This window comes from Oryctolagus cuniculus, chromosome 13 (assembly GCF_051225735.1).
Source record: "Oryctolagus cuniculus isolate XC-2025 breed Fujian yellow rabbit chromosome 13, ASM5122573v1, whole genome shotgun sequence".
Taxonomy (NCBI): Eukaryota; Metazoa; Chordata; class Mammalia; order Lagomorpha; family Leporidae; genus Oryctolagus; species Oryctolagus cuniculus.
The window spans coordinates 22368489-22387692 of record NC_142879.1 but is presented as its reverse complement, the minus strand read 5'-3'; the positions used below and the strand labels follow the sequence as shown (position 1 = coordinate 22387692).

Below are 19204 nucleotides of genomic sequence, written 5' to 3'. Positions count from 1 at the left end.
AACTGCCTGGCACAGTGCCAGGCCTCCGTAAATACTTCCCTTATCTGCCCTAAGGAATTATCCAGCACCATGTGATCAGGGATAAAGGAGGAGAAATATTTGCTCACTCCTGGGGGCAACGACAGAAACAATCGCTAACATTTACCCAATGCTTCTGTGTTTTACTCATACCCGCTCATTCAACCCCTGCAACAATGCACTGGGACAAGGGTGGGCTGAGCGGAGAGTGCCTGAAGTGTGTACAAACTGTCAGCAGCGAGGCAGCTGTGACTCTGGGGACCCCCTGTCCACTGCAGGGGGCCCTGGCTTTGTACCCGGAAGGCTGCCACTTCTGCAGGACAGCTCTGATCTTCAGGAAGTCCTTTAGCTTCCGGGAGCCCAGCCGCAAAATGAGGGTGACGGCCCCCACCTACCTCCTGGGGTTGTCTGGGGGATTAGCTAACAACACACGGGGAAGAATTATAAACTGAAACGTGATGCCTACGTAATAGGCTATACACTTGTTGCCTTCTTAAAAAACAAAACGAACTGAAATCCTATTTCACAAATGGTTTCACCAAGCATGTGTGACATTTCCTGTGAACACTGTAGTTCCTTCTGCTGATCCAAGCTGTGTCAAGGCAGCGTGAACTCTTATCTTTGTCTTTAATTATCAAGTGCTGTCTAACCAGGACTCTCAGGACTCCGATGACTATAACGGAGATGAGAAATTCCTGTCCCCCGGTGACATCACAGCCATTGTGAGGCTGGAGTGTGACCCATGACCCACACGTCTGCGGTATGCCGGTGGAAACAAACCAGCTGTATGGCTAGTCACATCACAGAAACCAGTGTGACGGGTGTGCAATACTGACCATGGATAATGCCAGATGACTGTGTTATTGGCTCTTAATAGAATTTGGTTCTTTATTGGTGTATTCCACTGTGAAACGGCCTCAGGAAGGTCCCTCGGGAAGTGTCCACCACAGAAGACAGCTCCATGAGCGCCCCGACCTCCTGACCCCACGAAGGCCTACACTAACGTATGCAGTCATGCCTTCATTTTTTACAATCATAAAAGTCAAAAAGAAAATACATAAAAAAATTTGTAAACAGAAAAGCAGCTCCCAGAGTTCAGGTTCTAAAGAGGACATTTTTGGGCAGCCGCATAAGGTGCTCGCATTTTAAGCTAAGTGTTATAACAAAAGGGCCCATAACTAGAAAGTTTGTCAAGTAAAGCACCGAAGTTCATTTCCGATGGAGTAAAATCCGTCAATAACTCCAGCATCGCCCGGGCAGACGGCACTGATAACGCACCGTGCACGGGCAGTGTCAGTGACGTACAGAGATCCACAGTCACCACTCCCGGGCTGACTCACCCAGCGCCACCTCCCTTGGCCCAGGGGGAGGGCTCTGCCCTGCCAGCACTTGCATTCCTATGTTTAAATAGGGTTAGGTATGTTTGACACAAACCCCACTGTGTTACAACTGCCCAGGGTACACAGAACAGGGGCATGCTGGCCTGGTGTAGCGTGGCAGCCATGGGCCACCGCATACAGCCCACACCACGTAGCTTTGTCTCTCCGATGTCCACACAGTGATGAAATCGCCTGAGGATGCATTTCTCTGCACTTAACAGATTCTGAAGTACACACAGAGAGCTTTTCAACACGCCATGCCAGGGGCCGGTGCTGTGGTGCCCTGGGTTAGACCAACGCCTGCAGCGCCAGCATCCCATATGGGCAGTTCATGTCCTGGCTGCTCCACTTCCAATCCAGCTCCCTGCTAATGCGCCTGGGAAGGCAGCAGAGATGAGCCAAATGCTTGGGCCCCTGCACCCACGTGGGGAACCTGATAAAACTCTTGGCTCCTGGTTTTGGCTTGGCAAAGTCCTGGCAGCTGGGGCCATTTGGAGAGTGAATCAGCAGGTAGAAGATCTCTCCCTCCCTTTCTCTCTCTAACTCTGCCGGTCCAAAAAAAAAAAATCCTTAAGCAAAAAAATTGCCATTTTTTTTGGTCAGAGTTGCATTAGGTTAAATCTTACTTAAAATGTAAGAAAACTTCACCTAGGCTACGTGTCTTGAGGTAATGGACAAATATATTCATATACAATGCACTCCCTAAACGGATCTCATTGTTTAATTTCTCTGGGAGTTTGTCTGGCAGGTTCAGTGCTGCCTTCCACTAGCTGGCGTGTGAAGGGCCAGGGGGCTGTCCCTGGGACTTAATAAGGCTGGAAACCTATCAATCAGCAGTGCCTAACGAGAGGTGTAAAATAACCTTGCCAAGACGCACGCCCTCCCCACAACCTCACTACAAGCAAGCAGGCACTTACGGTTACAGAATTCTTTCACCTCTGACCACTGGTTGTTTTCCTGGCATAAGGCGGAGTCTGGCTTGCCCGGAACTTTCACGAAACCTTCATTACACTTGTACCTCACCGTGTGCTGCACGGGGAAAGGCGAAAGCCCTTCCAGCACGGGCTGGGCATTGGGCACGTCCGGCGGCAGGCCGCAGTCACCTGGCGAGTTCAGAAACGCAGAGCTGCGGCCAAACGGCCCCACCGCCCTCCCAGGGCGGAACCGGCAACCCCAGACCTCGCTGGGCCTCGCGTCTTGTCAACCACTAAACCCGGAGCCAAAAAAAACCAAACAAACCACTCCCCAAAGTGTCTCAGAAAGTCCTTGCGCGTCTTAGAAGCCGTCTGCAGGTGCACCCAGCCGGCGGGCACCGCGCTGGGCTCAGAGCCCAGAGAGCGGAGAGTGGGCGGCTACCAGGCCCCCCCAGAGAGATGAGTAGGGGTCCAGAATTCGCTGCGGAGGTCCCCAGGTTTGGCTGTTCCCGAAACTCAGCCCTTGGAGACCTCAAACGCCACCCCTGTCCCCTAGCAGCCCGTCCCTAGCAGCCCGTGTGCGGGCTGGGACCCGGCCCCGCGGGCCGCCCGAGCGCCGGTCAGCAGCAGGGACCCTCAGCCTGCGCCCGGGACCGTGTCGGGGGAGCCGGAGCCTCAGGTGCTCCGCGCTGTCCCGCCGCCGCCCCGCCGGCCCGGCCCAGGCCGCCACTTACCCCGCACGGCCGGGGCGCTCAGTAGCAGCAGCAGCAGCAGCAGGGGCCGCCCGCCAAGGACGCGCAGCACCGCGGGGACGCTCGGTCGCGCGGGGCTCATGGCGCGCAGGGGCCGCGACTCCGCCGCGTGGATAGCGAGGCCAAGCCGGCGGGACAGGCAGCGCGGCCGCGACAGCGCCCCTCACCGCGGCCGCGGGAGTTCATGGCGCGCCCGGGGCGGGGCCGGGGCCGCGTCACGGCGGGGCGGGGCGGAGCGGAGCCCGCGGCTGGGTGGGGGCCGGCCGGAGGGGCGCTTCCCTTCCGCTGTGGCCGGAAACGTAAATATGTGCTTTGCTAGTAAACTGGGGGCCGGGGGCCGGGGGCCGGGGGCCGGGGGCCGGGGGCCGGGGGCCGGGGGTGGGGGGTGGGGGGTGTCACGGCGCGGCAGGGAGGCCGCGCATGCTCCCTGGCGGGTTTCTGAAAAGCAGGTTCAGCGAGTGGCGCGGCGGCTCCCCCTCCGCTAGGACGGCCCCGGGGTTCCACGTTGGGGTGGTTCTGTGGTTCTGGTCCGGCCCGGGGGTACCGCCGGGGCTGGGGGCGGGAAGGCGGGGCGGAGAAGCGCTGGAGGCCGCGGCGGGCACAGGGCCCCTTGGCCGCGGCTCCCTTCGGTGCTGAGGGTCCGGCGGCCGCGGCCTGCGCAGGTCTCCTGCGCCCTTAGGCGCTGTGTGTGTGCCGCTGGGGTCTTGTCGCCATCCTGCCTCGGTGTGCTTTCCTGAGCGCTCTGGGGGCCCTGCGGTGGTTGCTTTAGGATGCATCAGGGAGAAAATAAGTTTTCAGCAGCAGTGTTTTCTTAGACTCGGGCTCAGTGGGCTGGGCCCAGCCTGGTTGCCCAATGCGGTGGTGCACGGATTCCAGGAAAGGAACTGCATAAGCTTCTAGTAAAGCCTCACCGGCTTAGAACGTTCCAGAGGAGAGGTCATGGTGGAGGGCAGGCTTTGCTTTTTTTCTTTTTAAAATTTTATTTAAACACAGTCACAGGGTGAGAGAGAGAGAAAGGTCTTCCATCTGCTGATTCACTCCCCAGATGGCCACACTGCAGCGGCTGGGTCAGGAGCCAGAAGCTTCTGGGTCTGCCGTCTGGGTGACAGCAGTCTAAGCCCTTGGGCCATCTTCCGCTGCTTGCCCAGGCCTTTAGCAGGCAGCTGGATCGGAAGTGGAGCAGCCAGGACTCAAGACAGGTGCGCGTATAGGATGCTGTGTGGCCGGTGGATGCTTTACCCACTGCAGCACAGCGCAAGCCCAGGGGCAGACTTTTCAAACCACCTGGTGTAACCCTCGTATTCAATATTAAAATTTCTTACTCCCTCCACCATATTTGATAGAAAAGCACACGTTGTCAGGGCCAGTACTGCTTTAGTAGCGCCTCCCAGGGCCTTCACCACCTCTCCCCTGGCCATGTGGTTTTAGACAGGTGGTCTCCACTGCTGCCTGGGCTCAGAGAAAGGCTGTGAAAGGCAAGGAGATACAGAGCTGAAGGTCAAGGCCAGTTATGGCACTGTCAGAGGCCTCAACACAGGTCTGACTCAGTGTTCAGTGTCTGCTGCAGCTTTTTATCCGAGAAAAACAATGAGCTCAGCAAAGCATCGGAAAAAAATTATCTCTGCCACCCAACTTGGCTTCACTCAATGCTCTAAGCGTTCACCTTCCAAAATACTTCATTTTCGGTATTCTGTTTTCCAAACAAAACTTTTATGAGAAATAATTGGGTGGACTTTTAAGTAGCACTCAACAGCCACCCAAGGGATTACAGCATTCTGAGAGGAGGGAGGGAGAAACAGATGGGCATGGTGCATTTATGCAGTTTGCAGAGGGCTCTAGAAGAAAATCAACATTATTAAGAAAAGTCGACTCTGCACGTTTGTGACTTCAGAAAGCCTGTTGTGTGTTGCAGCCTCTGTGGGTTGTGTTCCAGTTGCTTCCTGCAGGTTCCATTTCACCAACACAGCTGCGTTTTACCGGTGAGGAAGCAGATGGACAGATGGACTTACCAGAACAGTGTAGACGATAAGGGTCCAGGCCAGAATCCAAACCTACTTTGGTTCCAAAACCTTGTCTGCTCTTACACTGTTGTATTGGAATCAGCAAACAATTTATTTTTAATTAATTTATTTGAAAGGCAGAGTTACAGAGAGGGAGAGACAGAGACCTTCCATCTGTTGGGTCACTCCCCAGATAGCCACGAAGGCCGGAGGTGGGCTGGTCCAGAGCCAGGAGCTTCTTGGGCCATCTTCTGCTGCTTTCCCCAGCATGTTAGCGGAGTGCTGGATTGGAACTGGAACAGCCAGGACTCAAACCAGTGCCCAAAACCCCTACACCATGACGCTGGCTTCTAAAGTCTTTTTGGGGAGAGAGAATTGGAAGTCATTCAGGAATCCAGGGTTCTGAGAGGCGGCTCAGAGCCTTTATGAGCCTTGATCTATCAAAAGCTGGGTATGCTATCTCAGCCGTGTCGCTGCACTCTCCAAGGTCTCAGTTCCATGTTGATCAAAAAGAATTTGGGTCTAAAATAGCCTCTCCAGGGCTTTCCAGATTCAAAACAATAAATGTATGTAGTTACATTCAAAACAACAAGGATAATGGAAAAATGGGTCTGTGATTTTGGTAGAGCAAGAGAACACAGTTGTCAGCCTTGTCCCAAGAACCACACAGTGGTTACCAGAGATGTCCCTGTCCTTGTGCAAGGCAGAATTCAGCCGTGAGACGGAGGAGTGGGAAGGAAGTGGCAGGGTTTAATGGGGTGGGACCCCCCGTCAGTGTGGATGGGCCCCTCCCCAGGAGGAATGGGGGATGCCCACTTGACATTTAGACTAGGGTCTATTAAGGCCTGCCTCTTCCCGCCATTTCTCCTTCCCCTCCTCCCTCTTCTGGACAAAGGGCTTGCTGAGTGTGAAATGGGTAAAGTTCCTTGCAAGGTTTTCTTGCCCAGTGTTACCAGACAGAAGATCCCCCTCCCTTCGGGGGAGGCTGGGACCACCTCTGAAGCTGCTGGGGTGTGAGGAGGCCTGTGTGGGGTAAGCTGTGCATTCCTCTCCACAGGTGCTTTGTTTTCCTTAGGCCCCTCACACACAGGCTAATTCCAACTTCTAGGTAAACGGTGACTAAGTGGTCACAGTGTTTAATGAGTTGGGGACTGCTTAGTACTCAGAAGTAGACTGAGAAAATGTCATCCATCACTTAGAAGGAGGTTTCTATGTGATAAATGCTTTGAAAGTGGCACAGCTGTCTCTGTGCAGGGGTTAAGGAGGGAGAAAAGGAACATGACAGTTGGGATGGCGGAGACTAGTGGCCCAGCAATTGTGCGAAATCTGACCTGAGTATCAACACAATAGGGCAGGAAACATGGGAAGAGGTTAAGGATGGTGTGGGTAAAGGTGTGAGGTCAGCAAAGCTCGGGCGATGCCCAAGATAGTTTAGTTCAGGCAGGGTGAGGGGTACTGCGTTGGGGCAACGGAAGAAGCAACAAGGCAGGCTGGAAAGAGGCTTAGAGCCAGGCCCACTTTAGATGTTGCCTACCTGATGCTGAAATGGGAGTGACCTGGTGAGCCAAGACCCAGCCTAGCTGACTACACACTAGTCCAGGTGTTGAAAGTTAGAGAGCGGAAGTGTGTTTCATTTTAGTTTTAACGGAACAGTCCTACTACTCTGACAAAAAACCTTGGTCCAAATATTGTGTGTGTTGGGGGGGGGGGGGGTTTCATGTCTGCTCTGATCCAAGAAACCTCAAGGGAAGAACCAAAGGTCTTGGGTACTGATTAGATAAAGAGAAAGAAAAACAAGGGTGGAAGATGACTCAGAAATTTGTCCTCTGAGATAAGGGGCCCTATGTCAAAGAACTGGCCACTCCACGGTGAGGAATGCCTTCTTTTAGGAAAGAAAGAACAGGTTTGGCTTTATGTGTGTTGCATGTAAAATGTGTTGGTACAGTGTCTGGGCAGGCAGGACCCAGCTGGGGAGGGATGCAGGCGAAGCTGAAGGCCAGGAAACGGAACAGAGCAAATGAAACGCAGGGGCCCCGGGCTGTCACCGGAAACCGAGGTAGAGAAAGCGGCAGAGGGAGGAGACAGCCAGCTTCCTGAAAGCCGAGGACCAGCCAGATGGCACGGCCCCCCTTGTGGGGCAGCTGGTGTTGAGGGGCGTTAAGTAAGGAGCCCCAAACCACAAGGCTTATGAGGACACAGCAGGGCCTGGACACCTGGATGCCTCTGTTGATGGCCCAGCCATTGCTGTTTTGCAAACCCTGCTCATTTAGTACTCGGTCAGCTCCTCACCCAAGGAACCATTCCCCACCTAAAAAGCCAAGAAAAAGCAGAAACCTTGTGTTTAGGTATTTTTGTCATGCAGCTGCAAGTACAGCTTTGCAGAATTTGTGAAGTGCATTTTGTAAAAATCAATGGAAACATCAAGCAGACTACTATTTCTTATTTTTTTTAAAGATTTATTTATTTATTTGAAAGAGTTATACAGAGAGAGGAGAGGCAGAGAGAGAGAGAGAGGTCTTCCATCTGCTGGTTCACTCCCCAATTGGCCACAATAGCCGGAGCTGCTCCGATCCGGAGCCAGGAGCCAGGAGCTTTTCTGGATCTCCATGCAGGTGCAGGGGCCCAAGGGCTTGGGCCATCTTCTACTGCTTTCTGAGGCCACAGCAGAGAGCTGGATCAGAAGAGGAACAGCCTGGACTAGAACTGGCACCCATATGGAATGCTGGCCTTTCAGGCCAGGGCATTAACCCACTGCGCCACAGAGCCAGCCTCCAGACTACTATTTCTTATAAAGGAGTTTTACTTGCCAAGAACTTGCTAATCAACGAGTTAGTGAAGGCAGCAGGAGCTGGAAGGAAGAGTACAGATTGTGGTGCCTCACATGGGGCACCACAAAGTAAGAAAAAGGGCGTAGAACAGAGAGGAGACAGAATATGAACTCGCAGCCAGACCGAATTTATTCAGGGAAAATAAACTGCACAGGTCGATCATCTGCCGTCATGCTCACATCCCGAACACGTGGCAGAGGCTCAGAGCCCAGCAGACTGGGCCCTTTAATCTCTTAGGTGGGCTAGGGGTGGGGGTGGGGGTCAGTAGGTGGAGATGAGCTTCTCCATACTGGTTCTTCAAGTGTGGCCCACTGGCTTGCAAACCCGGGGAAGAATGCAAGGGGTGGGGTGGGGAACAGTATAGGATGTGAGGCTGAACTTGAAAGAAGGCAGGGGGAACAAGAACCTGAAATGGCTGAGGCTTCTGTCCTTGTTCCATCAGGCTTGGTTTTTTGTTTTAAGTAGGTGAAGGTTCAGCGATATTTACTAAAAGGGCCCCAATGCCGTGTGCCTTTGTCACCTGCTGGAAGGGCACCTTGACCTGGATCTGGCTGCTCTGTGTGTGAGAAGGTCTGAGCAGCCAAATGCAAGTGTAACTTGACTCACGTGAGCAAATGTTTCTTTGCAAAGCCTTCATTTTCTTTTTTTTGTTTGTTTTGTTTTGTTTTATTTTTTATTTTTTTGACAGGCAGAGTGGACAGTGAGAGAGAGAGAGACAGAGAGAAAGGTCTTCCTTTGCCGTTGGTTCACCCTCCAATGGCCGCCGCGGCCGGCGCGCTGCGGTCGGCGCACCACACTGATCCGATGGCAGGAGCCAGGAGCCAGGTGCTTTTCCTGGTCTCCCATGGGGTGCAGGGCCCAAGCACCTGGGCCATCCTCCACTGCACTCCTTGGCCACAGCAGAGAGCTGGCCTGGAAGAGGGGCAACCGGGACAGAATCCGGCGCCCCAACCGGGACTAGAACCCAGTGTGCCGGCGCCGCTAGGCGGAGGATTAGCCTAGTGAGCCGCGGCGCCAGCCTACAAAGCCTTCATTTTCTAAGACTGCAGTGAATTTTTGCTGTCAAAGTAGACGTAGAGGCAGAAGCAAGACTGTGTGGGTACATGAGTGAAGGTGTAATAGGAGATGCTTTGGGGGGCCCGGTACGGACACCGTTGCTCCTGTGTGGCCCAGTATCAAACTGCTGGGTGACACAGCTTCCTCTATCCCCAGAGGTGTGATAGTACTGCCTATCCCATAGGGTTTGTGAACACTAAGGGAGACTGTGCAAGCAAAGCATTTGGCTCGTGGCTGGTCCCAACAAATACCACTGTTGCCCAACAGATAGCAGCAGCACTGAATATCAATGACTGACATGGATGAACATTTATTTCATATGCTTGGACTGGCCCACTTTTCATATAATCCATACCAAGAGTGTGCCATGATACACATGTGCCTGAAACATCTGTAAAAGAAGGAAAATGTTCAAATGAGATACTAACAGAGCTGAGATCATCTAGCTGTTTTTCTTCTTTCTCCACCCAGTGCAGTTCGTTTTTTTGGCTAAGTTTAGGTCATTTGCAAAGACTCAGAATTATTTAAACATTGGACTCTTTCCCTACCTCCACTGAAGTCCCATCTGCTTTGTTTGCCCTGATTTATGATCATGCAAGTGAAGAAGCCGATTTGCAGTCTGAGCTCATTCGAATTGCGAGGGGAGAGGCAGGGAAGAATTTCCGTTTAGGGATCACCCATGTGCCACTCTCATTTTGAGTCCTAACCTGAATTAACCTGCTGTGTCCCACCATCCTATATATAGGACACCTATGGACATTTAAATTGAGCAGTAAATTTACCCGTTAATGGTAACTTCACACCTGTGTCAATTTTGTTGGCCATATCTGCAGAATTGAAAATGTGGGACTTGTTGGGTTAGCTATCACAGCCATGCCTTGTAAGCCACTGTTCCATCCATTTTCACGTGACGAAACAGACGTCGGAAGATGAAGCAAACAATACAGATGCTAAAGCCAATGTGGCTTGAACCCAGATGTGGGTGGCTTTACAATTCTGCTCCTCCCCTTATGTGTATTGTATCTTTTGATGCATAAGAAAAGTGAAATGTTCCTGGATATTTCTCAGAAGAATTCATTAGTGGGTATTTTCCTGGTACTTTTCTTTCAGTTGTCAACCAAAAGCCATTAACTAAATGGCGAGCATTTCCCCAGGACGCATCATCCTGTCTCCTACAGCCAGTGGTGTGCTGGGAGGAAGGTAATTTACCTCCGGCAAACAGTAATTGTGTGTCTTCCCTGTAGGCCCCATCAAACACCACGCCTTCTCAGGTCTGCATCTGTCCTTTCCTGCCCCTGCCTGGCTTCCAGAGTGCGGGGCCTCCTCACTGCCACTCACTCCGTATTGCCTGGCTGTGGCCATCACGTCGGGGATTTTTGTGTCAGAGTCTGTACGGAAAACAGCCACTTTGGAAACAACTCTGGCACCTATTTATGAAGGTTAACGGATACATATGCTAGGACCCGGAAATACCATTTCTAAGCATGGACCCAGGGAAAATAAACAGAAGTGCAGGCTGGCGCCGTGGCTCACTAGGCTAATCCTTCGCCTTGCGGTGCCGGCACACCGGGTTCTAGTCCCGGTCGGGGCTCCGGATTCTGTCCCGGTTGCCCCTCTTCCAGGCCGGCTCTCTGCTGTGGCCCGGGAGTGCAGTGGAGGATGCCCAAGTGCCCTATGGGAGACCAGGAGAAGCACCTGGCTCCTGCCATCGGATCAGCGTGGTGCGTGGGCTGCAGCGCGCCGGCCGCGGCGGCCATTGGAGAGGGTAAACCAACGGCAAAGGAAGACCTTTCTCTCTGTCTCTCTCTCTCACTGTCCACTCTGCCTGTCAAAAAAAAAAAAAAAAGGAAAAACAGAAGTGCACACCAGAGTCGCGTGTAAATGCGCATTGTAGCCGCAAACTGAAAGCAGTTCACCAACAGCTGACTTGTGGGACTTACTTTCATGCAACGGGTGGCTGCTTGGCATTAAAAAGGAACAAGTTAATGGCAAACAACAGGAATGAGTCTGAAAAACATGCTGACAAAGGAAATTAGACACTGAAGTTACGTACCGTGTGACCCCATGTGTGATGTTCTATCTAGAAGAAGCAACATTAATTGACAGTGATAGAAATCAAATTAATGGCTATTTGGAGGGGGAAGAGGTAGGAGAGTTGACTGAAGAAGGACCATTTTGGGAGAACAAAAGTATTCTGTACATTGACTGGGATAATGGTTATCTGGTGTATGCATTTGCCCAAACTCATCAGACCGAATACGTTTGGCCCTGCTTATTTGCAGATTCCTCATGCATGGGTTGGAAATACTGTACTGAACATGTATAGACATTTTCTTGCTTTTGTTCACTAACACGTGTAACAGCTTCTTACACAGCATTTACATTGCATTGGGTATCATAAGTAACGGAGACATAGTTTAAAGTACACAGTAGGATATGGGTAGGTTAATGCAAATGCTACGCCATTTTATATAAGGGACTTATATTTTTTAAAAAATCTTTTTGAAAAAGAGAAAATTATTTATCCACTGTTTCTCCCCAAATACCCACAATGGCTAGGGCTGCTGGGTCAGGGCTACAGCCAGTAGCCAGAAACTCAATCCAGGTCTCCCAGGCTGGTGACAGAACCCAGTTTCTTGAGCCATCACCACTGCTTCCCAGGGTCTACATTGGCAGGAAGCTGAAGTCAGGAGCTGGAGCCAGGAATTGCACCCAGGCACTCCAGTGTGGAACACAGCATCTTAACCAGTGGACCGACTAAGCGTCTGTAGGTTCTGATATCCCAGAGGGTCCTAGAACCAATCCCCTGCAAATACCAAAGTGCAGTCACACAGTAAATATTTCCATTTGTTCTATGTAAATTATGCCTCAATGAAGTTGCATAAAAATTATAAATGGAATCAAAGGGTTTCAGTTGTGTAACTGGTGGGCTTTGGTTACAGAACCAACTGGGTCATTCTATCAAAGATAGCACAGCCAACGCACTTTTTCTCTGAGTTTTAAGTAGTGTTACCTTGGATATGAAATCATCGTAGCCTAAAAGGAATGGTGTTACTATTTACTTTTATTTACTTTTATTACAGATCTGCTCTGGAGATGACCCATGGACCTGTTAACCCAGGGCTGGGCTCATCATGCTTGAGGGCAGGATCCTCAGGAACTCATCATCCCACCCCTTAGTACCTCGCAGTGGGGATTAAATTTCAACCTGAGCTTTGGTGGGGACACTGAAACCATGGCAACTGAAATCCCACTTAATCTCCTTGGTAAAGAAGGTGAAATTCACATGCATTTTGTAAGTCCTGGGAGGAAGGGGCAGGGAGGGGGGATGGCTTCCCATCCACGATCCAGCCCTCCTCCCACCCTCATTCACCCAAGTCTGGTTGGAGATCTTGTTCTATTGCATCTAGATGGACCTGTCACAAGACACCATTGTTCTTCTATCAACTGATTATGTGTCTGGGTTAAATGCTCATGTGCTCAGTGATGATTTTCCACAGATAAAGTTCAAGCTGCTTAGCCTACTTTCATGGCTCTTTATAGTTTGATATGAGACATTGCCTGCCTTGCTCTGCCTGATCTCATTTTTAATGAACTCAGCTTCCTAAGAACTGATAAAATCACCTTGCTCGCTGATCTCTGACCTGCTACGGTTTACCACCTGTGCTTCCTGACACAGTCCTGGGGAATGCCTGGCCCCACCTTGGCCAAGTAAGTGCTTCCTTTGCCATCAGCCTACAGGGCTCTCACTTGCTTCTGAGGTCAGCGAAGCACTGATTTTCCCTGATGTATGCTTGCATGCGTTTGCGGTGTCTTCCTAGTTTTATGTTGAGGTGTGTCTTAAATGTTTTGTTTCTCCTCCTGAACATAAAGCAGTTTGACTCAGGGGACAGCAGCACAGACGCTCAAGCCTTCTGTTTGGTTTTGAATTCTGCCTCCAAGTCTTGGTCAAGCTACTTCATTTTATGAGCCTCAGTTTTCTCATTCATAAGACTGAGACAATAAGATCTAGTTCATAGACTTGAGATAGGAACTTAGAACAGTCCCTCATGTGCACTTAATGCCAATTAAACATCAGCTGTCATAGCTGTTATCAGAAACTAAGGAATATGTTTGATATTTCTTTATATCTTCCACAACACTTGATAGAAATTTTATTAAAGAAAGATAAGAAAAGATGTGGTATCACAAACTGGCAAATCATGGGGAACTTACTCATATTCTGTGGTGTATCACCACCGTGTTCTGTGATGTTCATACATTATTTTACTAAATATTCACAGTAATTCTTTTCCCATATGGTGTTAGGTGTGGTTTTTGAGTCTTAGGTTGTGTGTGTGTGTGTTCATGTGCGGGCAATGTGAGTAGTACTAGTAGTTACTTCGAAGACGTGAAACAGTATTTCCCTGACCCAGGAGGCAATTTTCAGTATTGCTTGTTTGCTTGTTTTTGGTGAGGGACACTGAGGGTTACTATGCGAGGGGAGAGGCTCAGTCCTTGGGAGCCACTTTCTTCATAACAGCAGGGACCTTACTTAGCTCTTCCCACTTCTGCCCTGGGATGTCTCCACCCTGTCTGTCTTCCCTCCCTTCCTCCCCTCCCTCCCTCCCTTCCTTCCTTTTTATTTTATTTTTTTTAATATTTATTTATTTGAAAGGCAGGGTTGGAGAGACGAAGAGACAGAAAGATATCTTCCTTCTGCTGGTTTATCCCCCAAATGGCCTCAACAGCCCTGTCTGAGCCAAACAGAAGCCAGGAGCCTGGAACTGCATCCGGGTCTCCCATGTGGGTAGCAGGGAACCAAGTACTTGAGTCATCTTCTGCTGCTTTCCCTGACCCATTAGCAGGGAGCTGGATTTGGAAGTGGAGCAGCTGGAATGTGAACCTGTGCTCTATGGGACGCCAGCACTGCAGGCAGTGGCTTAACCCCCTGCATCACCATGCCAGGCCCCCTGTTTTTTTCTTCATGGATTTGAGGGCCTGTTTGTCCTGGAAGAGCTTGAGCAGCTCTGTGGCAAGGTGCTGTATGGGTCAAAACCTCCGTGATCGTGTCATGCAGGAACTTGGTGAGCTTGCTCACTTTCTCAGTCACCTAGTGACCTTTGTTGAGGCCCACAGCCGTGGGGTAGCACAGAGGCATGGCTGCTGCTTTTTGTTGGCTGCTTTGATGAAAGGAATTTTCCACTGTATCTTCAGGTCTATACTTTAATAGCTCTATTCTTGGTGTCTTTTTTTTTTTTAATCAGTTTTATCTATTTTCTGTTGACTTCTGTTATGGGAGATTAGAATTTAACTCTCTTCCACTTCCACCTCCAATGCATACATCCCATCTCTCTTCCTCATGCTCCCAATAGAGTTGTATTATCATTTATAAATTAGCATCCAAGAAAATTAGCATCCAAGATATATACTATTAGTACCAAACATACATATACAAACTAGCATGTGGGCACTGTGAAATTTCCTTTTTTGTGCTAATTTTTTGTTAATATTTCTTCAAGTTGAGAATTTCCTCATTTAATTGTTTGCTTGGTTTTTCTTTGTACCTTTCAGCGACTCTGCACAGGACCACACAATACCTTAAAAGGTGGTCAGAGACATCAAGTGAACTATGAGTTCCATCGTTTACTTCTTCCCGGGGCGCAAACATCTTGTCTTCCGTCAATCTGAACTTCTGTCCTTCTGGCACTTACTAATACCATCATCCTCATAATTGCCTCTGCCTCTTTAGTTATTGTTGATGGAGTCCCTGCTTCTTGGATCTTTGTCTCCCTTTTCTTTTGTTTCCTCTCATTTTAATAAGGCATGTTCTATAATAACTTTCTCGAGAAAAGGAGCATATATTTTTATTTATTTCTTAATGTCTATTTATTTGAAAGGAATCATGACAGAGACAGAGAGGGAGGCAGAAAGATCTTCCATCTACTGGGTCACTCCCTAAATGCCCACAACAGCCAAGGCTGGGCCAAGGAAAAGCTAGGAGCCTAGAACTCCATCCAGTCTTCCGTGTGGATGCCAGGGACCCAAGTACTTGAGCCATCACCTGCTACCTCCTAGGATGTACATGAGCAAGAAGTTGGATCAGATGGGATGTGGGTATCCCAAGCAGTGGCTTACTCTGCTGTGCCACAATATCCACCGTGGTATAGGCTTATAAGATCAAATTTGAAACACTTTTCCCTAGAATTTGGAACACATTTCTTCACTGTCTTCTATTTTCAGATTTTAACTTTTGGATGCCATTCTTACTCTGTTGTTTTATTCTCTAGAAGATTAAAAATTATTTTTATTTCTTCTCTTTAATCTTGGAACTCTAAAATTTGATCACAGTGTGCCTTGTGTTAACGTTATTTCTCTCACTGTGCTGGGCTATTCCATCTAGAAATTCATGTCTTCCAGTTTTGAGAAGTAGTCTTATATTCTTTTATAATTTCTGTGTTCTCTTCCTAGAACTCTAATTCATAAGACTATCAGCTCTATAACTCCTATGAGCTCTCTAAACTTTGGATCTCCTATTTTTCATCTCTCATTTATTTTTTAGTATTCTTCAATTGTATCTTCCACCTTTCCATAGAGCTGTTTTTATTGCTGTATTTTTAATGTCCATGAGATATCCATGAGCTTCTACTTATTCTCTAAATAAACTCTCCTTCTTAAACAGTGTCCTTCTCTCAACATACAAAGAATATCTTTTTTATATCTGATTATATTGATGATATAGGGTATATTGTGGGGTCTTTTTTTCCTGTCTTGATGGGCTGTTTTCGTCTGTGCCTTGTCTGTTTATCTTCTGAGTTCCTTTTTGCCTGAATTTGTTCAGTAGTTATGGCCTGTGTTTCCATGATGCAGGTTTTCTCAAGTGTATTACGGCCCATTACTCTCCTTTAATATTTAAGAGGCTCTAAATAGCTCGTTGCAAGTTCCTTGGGTATGATCTCGGCTGAATTCTTGATTGGCTTAAGTGTGGGTTTATGGGGTTGGGCGCCTGGCAGCATGGGACGCAACCCCATATGTTATCATATGAAAGTTTTTTCTTCTAGATCCACCTGCTTCTCCAGAAAGAAATCTCTCAAGTGTTGCCTCAGGTGGGACAGGGAGACGTAAGCGTCAGTGCTGACACCCTGGGGTGTTAGTGGGAAAGGAGGACAAGGGTCCCGCTCCCAGGGATGGCCTTTCCTACCCAGCTCCCTTCACGCCCTGGCATCAGACTCAGGAACTGCTCGTGTTGGACTTTTCCCACTTCGTGCTCCCTGCTCTTTGCAGGGTAAGTTCAAGGGCATAGTCGCTTAAGTGCTCTGTGTATCAGAGCTTCCTGCAGCTGTATCCGCTTCTCGTAGACTTTCAGTTGATCCTCCTCTTTACAGTTCAGTCCTGCATCCTTATTTTCAGAGGTCCTGGTGCCCTTCTGAGTTCTCCAGGGTAAGAGGTGACTGCGGACAGCAAGGTTTCAGCTTTCTACTCTGTTAATCAATAACCATTCAGCCTCTACAGTTTCTCCACTCTTGTCATTCTCTTCTCTTTAAACCTTTAAGTAATTTTTAAAACCACTTTAGAAATATTAGAAATAAGCCTGAATATTCAATCTCATCACTTGTAACCAGCAGTCACTGCATACTCTTGTATATTCCTTCTTTACCATTTTATGTGATGCTTTCTATTGCCACCTAGGGAACAAAGACTTTAATCACCCAATATTTATTTAACATCTGCTAGGAACTTGGAAAAAACTGGGTATAGCAATGAAGAATAAAGAACAGAGGTGGAATATTCCGTGTCCCTTGGACAGAAATATCTCGCGAGTGAGGCTGTGCGTCAGCTCCTTCTTTTTAAATGGCTTGGAGAGGGATCCTCTCATCCAACAATGCTACTTAAAATGCAAGGCGTGGATCAACTCTTGTCCCCTAAAAGCCAATTAACGTAGATTCTACGCCTGTTTCTTACTAAACTCTCTTGACTAAAAAGGCTAATTGAAGGCTCGAATGGAGACAGCAATGCTCCTGACAGTGGACAGAACTAATTTAAATTCTTTCATTCAGTAACTGCTTATCCCACGGCCTACTTAATCCCAGGGCCTGGGGGTAGCTGGCCATTTGCCACAGTGATTCCTGCAGGCACAGTGGAGGGGAGTGTGTACCCACACAGAAGCTTCCTGCTCCACGGAGCCAACCTACACGGCTTACCAAGGACCACGCGTGTGCTGGCAGTGCTCCAGGCACCAGGGTTTCCGTTTCTCGTGAAGTGCTGTTCAAGAAAGTTTCCATCCTTTCAAATACGTGACTGAAGTCCACGTTTCCAGAAGGGGCTTCCAAATCATACTTTTTCTGTGATGGTATCAGCGTGTACTTGACAGACGCACTGGGTTAGAGGCATGTCAGTGGTTTGGATCTAGTACCTGAAACGGCGTGGCTATCTGTTCTTCATGGAACCAAAGCAAAATGTTAGACAGAGGGATAAGCACCTGGAGCAATGCCATTTGAAGTTGATTTCGGCTTCACCATTGTTTCTCCATTTCCATCCAAAATGCAGTGTGTTGTGCGTGGAGCCTTTTCTGCGGAAGGGCCCCCAGAACGTCCAGTGCATTTTCAGGACGAGCGGACACACTGTGTTGAGGCTGGGCTGGAACATCGGCTAAGCGCCAGTCCCGCTCCTAGGGCACTGGATCCCATCCCGTCTTCTCTGTCTAGAACATTCCTCAGTTATTTTCTCCTTTCCTAGCTGCATTGTCAGTTTTTTTCTCTCAGTTGGATTTTTTCTGTAAACACAGATATGCACCCACGTACCTGACCTTCAGATAAAAACCAGAAATCCTCTTGGGTGCCCGAGGCCCCTGAGCCGTCTTCTGAGGATTTGCGTATCCTTGCTGCGTCTGATTGTTCTCTTCCGTGAATCTGTTCCGGTCAAGCTCTGTCCACACCCATTCCTCCCTGAAAAGGCTCACGCTGTAGTCACCCATGACCCTCACGTTGTTAAACAGTCATTTCTTGGCAACAGCGTAGGACCCCGTTGGCCACTTCCGTCTATGGAAAGAACTTTCTTCCCTTGGACGCCGCATTTCCTGGCTGTGTAATTTCATTTTTATTTTTTTTTTATTTTTATTTTTTATTTTTTATTTTTTTTTTTTGACAGGCAGAGTGGACAGTGAGAGAGAGAGAGGCAGAGAGAAAGGTCTTCCTTTGCCGTTGGTTCACCCTCCAATGGCCGCCGCGGCCAGCGCGCTGCGGCCGGCACACCGCGCTGATCCGATGGCAGGAGCCAGGAGCCAGGTGCTTTTCCTGGTCTCCCATGGGGTGCAGGGCCCAAGCACCTGGGCCATCCTCCACTGCACTCCCTGGCCACAGCAGAGGGCTGGCCTGGAAGAGGGGCAACCGGGACAGAATCCAGCGCCCCGACCGGGACTAGAACCCGGTGTGCCGGCGCCGCTAGGCGGAGGATTAGCCTAGTGAGCCGCGGCGCCGGCCCTGGCTGTGTAATTTCAGTTGGCTTTGCTGACTCTTGCTCCTCTCCTCAAATTCTAGCCCAGGGCCGAAGTGCTCAGTCCTTTCGCCTACCCCCTTCTCTGCTGATGCTGCTCTGCTAACACCCAGTTTTATCGAATTAAATGCCATGATTCTCCAAATTAGGTCTCCAATCTGGATCGCTCTGCTGAATTCTAAGTCTCAAATTCCCCAGTGGACGTCTCCACTTGGAGATCCAGCAGCCATTACAAGCCCAGCTGCTAAAAACAGGGGCTCTTTCTGTTCACTGCCCCCTCCCACCCCATCATGGTCTCCCCCGTCCTGGTCAATGTCAGCCTCAGACTCTCAGGCCAAAAATTCTGTGGGTCCTCTTTGACATCGCCCTTTCTCTCACACTCTGTATCGGATCTGTTAGCACTACTGTTGTCTCTATCTTTAATCACAGCCTAGGGGCCAGCATTGTGGTGTAGCTGGTTAAGTGGCCACCTGCCTCACTGGTTCAAATCCTGGGTGCTCCACTTATGATCTAACTCCCTGCTAACGCACTTGGGAAAGCAGAGGAGGATGGCCCAGGTGTTTGGGCCCCGCTGCACCCACACAGGAGACCAGCAAGAGGCTCTTGGCTTCGGCCTGGCCCAGCCCTGGCCGTTGTGGCCATTTGGGGAGAGAACCAGCAGGTGGGAGATCTCTGTCTCTCCCTCTCTCTGGCCGTGTCTCCCTGCCTGCACCCCTTCCAGTGGTATCCCAGCAGCCTTCACTGCTGTGGTAGAGCCTTGCTGTCGGGTGTGCTGTTCCTGCCTTG

General features: G+C 49.6%; 1 protein-coding gene and 1 long non-coding RNA gene across 38 annotated transcripts in view; one reads left to right on the top strand and one right to left on the bottom strand.

Moving 5' to 3' along the window:
* CD55 (CD55 molecule (Cromer blood group)) overlaps positions 1-3218 on the bottom strand; it is a 29200-nt gene extending 25982 nt beyond the window's left edge. For 8 of the 12 annotated variants that reach the window (XR_011381395.2, XR_011381396.2, XM_051820506.3 and 5 more), the window contains exons 1-2: positions 3046-3218; positions 2315-2500 (exon numbers count right to left, since the gene is read on the bottom strand). Coding sequence is in view for 10 of the 12 variants with exons in the window: in XM_051820506.3 (XP_051676466.1) it covers positions 2315-2500; positions 3046-3145 (286 nt within the window). In the remaining 2 variants the exon portion in view is untranslated. The remainder of the gene's footprint in view (positions 1-2314; positions 2501-3045) is intronic. The other 4 variants (XM_070055223.2, XM_089311412.1, XM_089311413.1 and 1 more) reach the window with 1 other exon arrangement.
* A 66-nt stretch (positions 3219-3284) lies between these two features.
* Positions 3285-19204, top strand: part of LOC103350989 (uncharacterized) — an 87042-nt gene continuing 71122 nt past the window's right edge. For 7 of the 26 annotated variants that reach the window (XR_016218863.1, XR_016218852.1, XR_016218859.1 and 4 more), the window contains exons 1-2: positions 3296-3362; positions 12031-12242. This is a non-coding gene — a long non-coding RNA (uncharacterized LOC103350989). Of the gene's footprint in view, positions 3363-4056; positions 4263-4975; positions 5043-10067; positions 10148-12030; positions 12243-12547; positions 12659-19204 lie in introns of those variants that run through there. The other 19 variants (XR_016218857.1, XR_016218855.1, XR_011381407.2 and 16 more) reach the window with 12 other exon arrangements.